Source organism: Crocuta crocuta, unplaced genomic scaffold (assembly GCF_008692635.1).
Source record: "Crocuta crocuta isolate KB4526 unplaced genomic scaffold, BGI_CrCroc_1.0 scaffold70, whole genome shotgun sequence".
NCBI lineage: Eukaryota > Metazoa > Chordata > Mammalia > Carnivora > Hyaenidae > Crocuta > Crocuta crocuta.
This window is the reverse complement of record NW_027528417.1, coordinates 4,589,504-4,599,942: the sequence shown is the minus strand read 5'-3', so window position 1 is coordinate 4,599,942 and position 10,439 is coordinate 4,589,504. Positions and strand designations below refer to the sequence as shown.

The 10,439-nt window shown below is 37.6% G+C and overlaps 1 protein-coding gene across 1 annotated transcript in view; it reads right to left on the bottom strand.

Moving 5' to 3' along the window:
- The window catches only part of SNRK (SNF related kinase), a 32,534-nt gene extending 22,648 nt beyond the window's left edge, over window positions 1-9,886 (bottom strand). Inside the window, 2 exon segments of the mRNA XM_077754506.1 lie at window positions 5,943-6,633; window positions 9,761-9,886. Of these exon segments, the coding sequence (XP_077610632.1) occupies window positions 5,943-6,527 (585 nt within the window). The 5' untranslated portion in view covers window positions 6,528-6,633; window positions 9,761-9,886.
- Window positions 9,887-10,439: the final 553 nt, after the last annotated feature.

The window sequence follows — 10,439 nt, the reverse complement described above, 5'->3', positions numbered from 1 at the left end:
GCAGGACCAGCCCCGGGCCCCTAACAGGAAAGGCAAGGGGAGTCCCACCTGACGTTCCAGGCACTAGAAGAACATCAGAAAAAATTTTCAAAGGACCTGAAATTTGGTTCTCACTTACTCATCCCTAAACAAGCACAAGGTGTGATTAAAATGGGGCGGGGGAGGCAAACTAGAGAAATTTAAGCTCAATTATCATCAAAAAAAAGAATTTTATTGTTCTTGTTAACAATTTTTGAAACTAAAGAGATTTAAACATTTCTCTTCTGAACACTTATTCTTTAAAGAATATGAGAATTAACACGTTGGGATCTATTTTTCCACTAATTACCTAAACATTTGATTCTAGGATTTTATTACATCAGAGGTAGGCAAGGCTGGATACACATCAGAATCTCACAGAAGCTTTTGGATAAGGCCCTCTTTGGATAAGGCCCTCACCCGAGACTATCTGAACCCGAATCTCTAGGGCAGGGCCCAGGCAAGGTTTACTTGTTTTTTTAAAAATCTGCTCCAGGTGAAACTTACCAGTTGTAAGCAGAGAACCACCAATTTAGATCTTACCATACCACTACTAAATTATACTGTAAAGTGGTGTCAATATATACTTCACTTTATCTGAATCTTGTAACACAGTGAGAACAATAAGCACCAGAGCTAAAAACGCAGTAGGGAAAACATTAAAAGGAATATGTCATTTTAATCACATTTTTCAGGCCTCTCATTAAAAAAATCAATGGTTGAGTTAGTCTAAAACACCCCTATGTATGGTACCTACAGATTACACCACCCATAACATTTTGTGCTCAAGAATCTTTATTATAAATATTAAGTTCTAGAGTAGCTTATTTAGGGAAAAAAAAAAAGATTTTACTCACAGCACAGAACTGCTCTTTCCTAAATACACAATTATACAACATTCACACTGTAAAGCCAGTAGGTTGTGCATAAGGAGCTAATGCTGTGACGTGCTTTTACTTACACAGGGTTCATGCTGCAGATCAGTTTTTAACTATGATCTCTGAAATAACTGTCATTTCTTCACAGTAACATGAAACTTCAGAAAGTTTAGGAAAGGAGTTTCTTTCGGTTTTACATGACAAGTGACGATGTTATACTCTGTAAAAGGTATCCTTCAGACTATGTGACCTGCACTAGACAGCTGCATTGCAGAAGGTGTGCACACTTCCAGGCGTGCCTTTTTCACTTCCATACAACTGAACCCTGCGTGTGCCCGGGCCCAAGGATGCAATGCAGGTCACAATGGACAAATACAATGCGGGCAGGTTTTATATTTACCTTTTTAAATAAAACAAACAAGATAGTCCTTTAAAGCAGAGCAAACTTCCTTCCCTAAATGATCCCTTAAAAATGTATAATCTCAAACTCTACACTCGGGCCTAAACCTCTGTGACACAAGCCAAGGTCTTCTAATCTATAACCCATCAGGGCTCACAGTCCGAATGGCAAATTTTAAAAGTAATAAAAATTTAACCAGAGTCTGACTCTGGGAAGAGAAAGTTCAAGTCGGAAAACAGACAAACATTACTGAAGCATCCATCCCTGATAAACAGGATCTTTGAGCAGGGAAAATGAAACTATCCCCACTCAGATTTGGTGCAGCTTGGAAGGGACTGTAAAAGCAAATACATTAACAGCTTTTCTGGAAGAAATCTGAAATAAAAGCAAGGAGTTATCAATTCATAACAAACTATAATAGCAGATTTCGATAAACCGAAGAGAAAGTTTCTGATTTACGCCCTTCTGGACTAATTTCAAAGTCCTACCACAAAGGCTGTACACCTGTACAGTAAGGAGTAATCTTTTGAAAAGTTTTCAAAGAAAATATTTACACGTGATTATACACATAATGCTTCGATCACCGTTCTGGTGGCTGCCCATTTCCTAAAGTCTCGAAAAACACTCTTTTGTAGGAGGGAGTATGTGGACATATTTCTCATGGCGCTAAAGCAGAGCAAGGAACAGACTGCTTGAAGTACATTCAATGTGGCTTCTAGTTAAACCACAACTCTTGGCTTGAATATGCCAAGATTTCCAAAAACTGGCATATTATACAAACTATAAGTAGCACATAAATTATCAGTCAGGAATATCTCAATTTATGTTTGACTAATCTACTTTTTCATAAGACAAGGCAATGCTTTTCAGATAGACCAGCTAGTCACTTTTAAATTCACACTGGATTTTGAAATGTTCTTCACATGTAGTAAGTCAGGTCAAAAAAGGAGTAATTAAAGATGCATAATTTTAAGATATGTCCACAGTCTTCATCAGCTCTTAAAGCACTATTGAACCAGAAAAGGTATATATTAAGCAATAAAAGCAAATTAAAAATCTGTAAAAGGGAAGTAAAAGCAAACTACATATCGTTCTTGTTTCCAAGTCAGAGGGAATGATATGGATACTGATTAACTCAACATGAAGAGTAGACACCAATACATCCTAAAACAAAATGACAAAATAGAATCCATGGCAAGAAGCACTGTTTCATAGTGATAAATGGTATAGCTCATTATGCAAAATAAATTATGTAAGTTTATATACTTTACATAGCTTGAAAATAACACATAAAAGCAAAAATTGATTAAAATACAAAATTCAGATTAGAGTAGGGAACTAGTATAATTCTCTCAGAAAATAACATCAGAATAAAAACCTGAGACAGAGGAACAAATTATATAATTCCCAACCTTAATTATGTACAAAGACTTTGTATATGCTAAAAATATAAATATTTTAATCATACGGGGAATAGTCACCAAAAATCACTATGTATTAAGCCACACAGAAAATCTAAAAATACTCTCCGAAGCAAAAACCAATCAGGTTGCAATGTAGATTACTGACTGCCATATACTAAAATTAGAAGTTAAAAACCAAACAGCTGAAAAGAAAAATAAATCTATCCACTTCAAAAAAAAAAAAACCTCTGGGTTAAATAAGAAAGAAAACAGTAAAGATAAACTTCAGCAATGAGTAACGCTGAGCAGAGAGTACAATCCTCAGGATGTTACCAGAGATTGCAGGAGAGAACAACACAAAGCCTTAAATGTTAGAAATCAAGACAGTGAAAAAAAAAAGCTTTCAACTGAAGACAGCAAAAAAGAAAACAAAAAGGGAAATGAAGGATCAAGAAAAAATTAGTATCAATGAAAGAAAAAATGACATAGAGAACAGAAGTGCAGTTGATAAATGAAATCAAAATCTGATTCTCTGAAAACAGACAATACCTGAACCAAGTGTCAGTGTTCAGGACAGCGCACCCTAAAACACTTACAGAACTGAACCAAAGTGGCTTGATTCAGCAACATCTGGTAATTAAATGCCAGATTTTAATATGTGTCCCCACTAATTCTGCTACATATTTGTGAAAAATCATTGATTGTGGCACAATACACTAACATTACATTGGCAGGTAACTGTCCATTTGTTTTTTAAAGAATGCTATATTTATCTCAATCAAACAATCACAGAAAAATTAATTGAGAGTAAGAAAGTTACCCATGCATTCCACCCAATTTGTACTTTACCAACCATTTCTCAAACTGGTAGGCAGCCTCCCACTTTTCTTTCCCTTTTTAAAAACTTTTAAAAAGTGTTTTAAGGCAATATTGAAGATTTAAGAAAAAAAGAAGGAAAATTACAATGAATACCTGTGTACTGACCACCCAACTTAGAAAATAAACATCACCAATATAGATGAAACCATCTAGGTCTGCGTGCCCCTCAGAAGTAACCTCATGCATTCTTCAGTGCTTTTACTACCTGTGCATGCACTCCTAAGCAATACAGAATACTGCTTTGCGTGTTTTAAACTTTGATATAAATGCTGTGATACTATCAGTATTCTTACAAACTTGCTTTTCTTAAATGTTTGTGGACTACAGCCATGGTGACATACATAGTTCATTAGTCTTCACCAGCATACAGAATCCCATCACAGGAATATCAATGAATTATCCTACTGATGACACTCACTCATGCTCTTAAAAACACTCTCTGAAAATCTTGTATACATGAGTGAGAATATCTCTCGGGTATGTACACAGGAAGAGAAGTGCTGGGTGTCAGAACTGTGTACATCATTAACTTTGGTAGATAACTGTCTTCGACACAGTTCTAGTTAGATTTCCTGAAAATCTACAGTCCTATCTACACTTGGTTTTGTCTGACTTTCGTTTTTCCCAATGTGAAAAGTGGGAACAGGATCTTAACATGCTTTTATTTTCCCTGATTATTATTGAGGCTGAACATCATTTTCATGTTCAGACATTTATGTTTCCTCTTCTGTAAATTCCTGGCTTTATTTTCTGATTAGACTTGCTCCATTAATCAAAACTCTCTGACTCAAATATTCTAATGAAAGGTTTCGGTGAAACCTTGTTATCTCCAGTGGGCAGGAACCATTCAACAGCCCTTTCTTTTACTGGACACATAGGCCTAATACGAAAAGCAGTATCTTGGTGTACAGAACATTCGGTATAAAATTGGTACTCTTCAATGTGTGTCTTTACTCTTCCATTTCAAATGATCCCCATGCAAACGGAAGACTCCTATCTCAGAAGTGTGACATCATGTACGTGTAATATTAGGGCATATTATTCCAAGATTAAAACTAAAAATTGTATAAGGTGACCACACCTTCAGCTTAGCAAATTATTAAAAATGAAGAATTCCTAAATTCCTGTATGACTTGCAAAACAGATATGATCCCAAAGGGACAATACTGACACAAACTGAAAAGCAGCAAACACTTCCACCCTGAGTAGATAACTCATGACAAGAGAGAACACAATCATATTCAGGAATGAAGAGAGGGTAGCTGGCAATGCAAAGGGCTACCAAGATTCTGGAATCGACAGCATACGGCAGATGTCTGTATGTCAGTTTCCTGTCCTATATAATGAAATGGACAATAACCACCACACAGGTCACTGTGAAAAGTAAACAGGATAACACTGATCCAGTTCTATTCTATGGCTGAGGAAATGAAGCAGAGAGAGATAAAGCACACTTCAAGGTCACAATTAATAAAAGGCCCCCATGCCCAAATTCTTCATAATGTACTGTAGTTTCACAGCACTTTTCCCATGAGTCTCAATAAGCCTTCAAGGATAGGCACAGGCAAGAGCTGACTAGGGGCACTACTGGAAGAATCTAAGAAGATAGGAAATGTCCTCAGACCTTCAAAAGAATTACAGTGAGCAGGTGATGGTTACCTTAAATGAGAACTGACTCACTTTTCTTTGTGCTGAGAAATACACGTCAGACATTTGCCATGTAAAGAGTAAAACGAACTGCCAGCTTTAGGAATACATGGCATTCATGAAACCTAATCTGTTAATTAAGACACATTTAAGAAAGTCCCTTAAGGGGCACCTGGGTGGCTCAGTCCGTTAAGCATCCAACTTCAGCTCAGGTCATGATCTCACAGTTGGTGGGTTCGAGCCCCACATCGGGCTCTGTGCTGACAGCTCAGACCCTGGAGCCTATTTCAGATTCTGTGTCTCCCTCTCTCTCTGACCCTCCTCTGGTCACGCGGTCTTTCTCTCTCTCTCAGAAACAAATAAAAAAAAATAAAAAGTCCCTTAAGAAATTATTTTCAGGGGCGCCTGGGTGGCTTAGTCGGTTAAGTGTCCGACTTTCGCTTAGGTCATGATCTCGCGGTTCGTGGGTTCGAGCCCCGCGTCGGGCTCTGTGCTGACTGCCAGCTCAGAGCCTGGAGCCTGTTTCAGAGTCTGTGACTCCCTCTCTCTCTGCCCCTCCCCTGCTCACGCTGCCCCTCTCTCTCTCCTAGAAATAAATAAAACATTAAAAAAAAAAAAAAAGAAATTATTTTCAGATAAACAACACCGAACTGACCAATTATACTCTAGCTGGTGGAACTCAAATGGGCAGATATTGGAGGAAGGTTACCTACCTACTGCGGGTGCATCATACTCGTCACCAAGCAGAATTTCTGGAGCTGAATATGCAAGAGATCCACAGCTTGTAGTGAGCTTCTTCCCTGGTTGAAATTTGTTGCTGAAACCAAAGTCTGTCAACTTTACAAGACCTTGTTTTTCGAAGAAGACTACATTCTCTGGTTTTAAGTCTCTGTGAACCACGTGGAGTTTATGGCAATAAGATATAGCATGAACAATCTGAGCAAAGTACTTCTTGGCCAGATCTTCATTAAGTCCCTCTTCGTGCTTCATTATGTAGTCAAACATATCTCCTCCATCCCCAAGTTCTAGAATAAGATAGAGTTTGGTCTGCGTGTCAATAACTTCATAAAGGCGTACGATGTTGGGATGCTGCACTAGCTTCATGCATCTCACTTCCTGGAAAAGATGACCAGTGGCTAGAGTGTCCAATTTTGTCTTGTCAATAACTTTTACTGCTACTTTTTCACCTGTAAAGACATGCCTGGCAAGTTTAACCACTGCAAAATGACCTCGACCCAAGGTTTTATCCAGATCATATAATCCAGCAATCTTTCCATCATACCCTCGCTTGAATCCTGCCATGCTGGTCCAACAGAAGGAAAAATATCTAGACTGTTTGAAATGGATCTTCTCATATAAGAGTATCTGCTGAAAATAAGGAATTCATTTTCAGTGTCGCCACGGACATCTACAAAATAAGAGGAGAAACAAAATTCAGTTTCTGTAGCTTTTCCTTTTATAGCTTCCTTTTTTTTTTTTTAAGAGAAGACTTAAAGAAATGAATTGAGATACAAAAATGAGTAAGGGTCATTTATAACAACCTATTTATATATTTTGGGTTTATGTTACAAAGGCTGAGAATTTAAATACCATATTAAATTTTGCAAACTGAAAAAAAAAATTGGTTTGTTTAAACAAGTTTCTGGTGATGACAGAAATAAGCTAAACCTGGCAAGCTTGATAGGCTATGTTTAAAAAAAATTTTTCCCCCAAAGTAATTTCAATTAGTGTCTTAAAAAACAAGGCAAGAACTAGAAAAAAAAGGGAAAACAGAATAGGCAGTTGGACAGAAACCCAACAACTTCTTCCTGTTATTCCAAAACCAGTACTACATCCTGATAGTATCAAAACAATCCCTTTAGTGAAGCGTCCTCACACTCTCCCAGCGGGAACTACCTTCCCTTCCTCACTCCTCCGAAGCAGCTTGGGACACCTCAATCCCAAGAGGTCTCATTCTACAGATTTTTGTATACACCATTCCCCTCCTAAGGCTGCAAGGTTCTTGGGGCACCTGGGTGGTTCAGTCGGTTAAGCGACCAACTTTGGCACAGGTCATGATCTCACTGCTCTGGGTTCAAGCCTCACATCGGGCTCTGTGCTGACAGCTCAGCCTGGAGCCTGTTTCAGATTCTGTGTCTCCCTCTCTGACCCTCCCCTGTTTATGCTGTCTCTGTCTGTCTGTCTCTCTCTCTTTCAGAAATAAATTTTAAAAAATAAAAATTTTTTTAAAAATTAAAAAAAAAAAAAAAGACTGCAAGGTTCTTGAGAACTCTAAGCTTCTATTTTTTTCCTTCCACCCTTCCACTCTCCTAAACAGTGTTTTACATATGACGGGTAATTAATGTTTTGTTAAACTCTGAAATTCAACTTCCTTTCAAAATGTTTACAAGGCAATTGTTTGCTCTTGTGTCATAGTGACTAGAACAGCGACTGACACACAGTAGGTGCTTAATAAATGTTTGCTGCCTGGTACTCACTCTCTATACCTATCAGTTATGCTTACCTGTATTACAGTCTTCCAACTGTCAAACCAAACTCACTCACCACAATCTGCTTGTATTTTAAAACCAAACACGCAAGCATTCTTAAACCGTGGTTTTAAAGACCACATCTCCTACATGGCATTTAAAATTCTACACATTTATAATGTAAACTCTACATACAGAAATCAGTTCTTATAAATGACCTTGAGAAAAACAAAATGTATAAACTTACACAAATTAAGACATCACTTTAAATCTCACAAATTCAACACCCACTATGATTTTTTCTGACCAAAATTTAATAGAATTATTGTAAAATCTGAGGAATACAGCCATCTCCCAAGACTAGCTCTCTCCTATGAGAGCATACCCATCTCTTCTGCAAAGCCTTTTCTAACGCTCCCAGCATATACTTCCATGTTTCCAGTTGTTTTATTAAGAACAGCAGTTATATCATTTACTCCCACTTAGATGAAAATATCCCCAAAAAGTCAATCGTACATAAAATGAGGTGTTTTCTTTAAAGCACTGCATTCTTTCAATCTCATTTTTGCTTAAAAGAACAGAAGAAAAGCTAACATTAAACACCTACTATATGTATTTGTGCAAAATGAATCAAAGTGCTGCAACTAAGATTCAAACTGAATTCTTCTTTCAAAGCCCACGTTCCTTATAAACATTCAACCACACTAAATGATGTTATGCTTAGGGTGAAATCTAGAGAGTTAAGTACCAACTATAAAAGAGGCATAAAGTCATTCTCACACGCAAACTGAAATGATCTGAAACACCCATCTGGGGCCACCCCCAAATATATAGAAATATATTAGCTTAAAAAGCCACTGTTAGTACATTTATTAATAAGTTTATATTTTAGTAATTACCATAATAATACACTTCAGTTACCATTCACTGAATAAAATCTCACTCATATACCAAATTCTTTATATCATCTTCATTTAATCCTTACAGCTGCCCTAGGAGATAGGGAGTATTAGCCCCATTCACGGAAAGTCACTGGCAGAGGCTATCAGGCCAATATGTAAAAGACTAAGATTCAAACCCAGGACTACCTGGCATCAAAATCTGTGCTTTTAACCACTATGCTACACTGCTCCTGCAAACTAAATTATTAATCCTGTTGCTACAAAGATTTTCAAAATAAGAAACCAATAGTACTACATACAGATGTTAGAGAAAAAGGAAATTTCTTCTATACTGTGTATTATCTTGTCACAGGAGCTAATAATTTCAATGATAAGATTAACAAGAAAATCCAAGTGGAAAGATGTCGCTTTATTTGGACAGTAGTTCCCCAAAAGAAAGTTTAATTCAGGCATACTTAATTTTCAAAAATAGCAACTCTAAGCTAACTCCAGGGGGCAGAAAACTATCTTTATATCTTTAATTTTGATTAATTATAAGAGCAGTAATTATTCTTAAAATTCGACCAGAGTCTATTAAGTTACAAGCTTGCAAATGCAACTTAAGCTTCCAGAACAACTTTAGGCTGCCCCCAAGTGATACAAGATTTGTTTTTCACATCACTTTAGTTAGACTGTATTCTTGTTAAATGGCATATAAATCAAATTTTAGAAATAAATCTGAATTTAAATTAAATTTAACTAGGCCAATAACTTTGTCTTATTACAAAAGTAATAAATGTGTATATAAATAAGGAAAAAAAGTATTTTTCCAGGGTCTCTGACACCCAGAAACAATCAACAATTTAATATGTTGGTGTTTCTCTTCCCAGAACCGGGCCAGCAAAAGGGTATAATGAAAATAGTTTTTAATCTACTAGCAAGTTCATGGGAAAGAATCTAACAGGGTCTCTTCACGATGAGGCTATCTGATAGTAAAATAATCACTGTCACGATCAAGGAATTTACTCTCTCTGTACTTTGTTCTGTACACCCATCCCGCTCTAGGGTCTCGGAAACCACAGCGGTATACCTAAAAACAGGACATGATGATTAACTGGAGGTTGGAAGGAAAAATATCCTGGTTACTCATCGCCTTTTTAAGCACTAGCGCACTGTGCGACCCTACCATCAAGTACGCTTTGTGTTCGCACAGGAAGTAACTAAACTGTCCTGTGATCTCTGAGGATCCTGCAGTGCCCCGAAGTCATTCTGAACACAGTGCCGAGTGTTAAGATGTGGCTTATACAGAGCGCAGGTGACTGTGGTGGCTCCAGGACATACCCTGCAAACCACATTCTGCATAATCCTTGTTACCACTGTGTTTTGTTAGTTGCTTCTTTCTCCTAAAAGAAAATACAGAAGGAGATTTTAGTTTAGTTCTGTTTGTGTTAACTTTGCTTAGAGTCAAAATATACATCCGAAGGCTGGATCCAGACAAACATAAAAATGGCAAATTTGTCTTTAGGGACCCAGTATCTTTCTCCCCTCTATGAATTACAACCCATTCAAAGAATCTTGAGTACACAGCAATTTAACAGGAACAGATGAACAGAGATCGTTCCCGGCAGCCACGTCAGACAGATTCTACTAGGAGGAGGAAATAATAATAATCAACAACAGTGAAGTCGCCATTTTCCAAGTGCTTCCTGGGTAACAGGCACCAAATCCACGTCTCTCTGAATCGAAACCAAGAGCCTGCAAGCAGGGTGCCCTGAGGCCCAACTGGCCGGAGCAGCAGCAGCAGCAGCAGCAGCAGCAGCAGCAGCAGCAGCAGCGTAGACAGCTCCAATCCTGCCCTGCCTGGT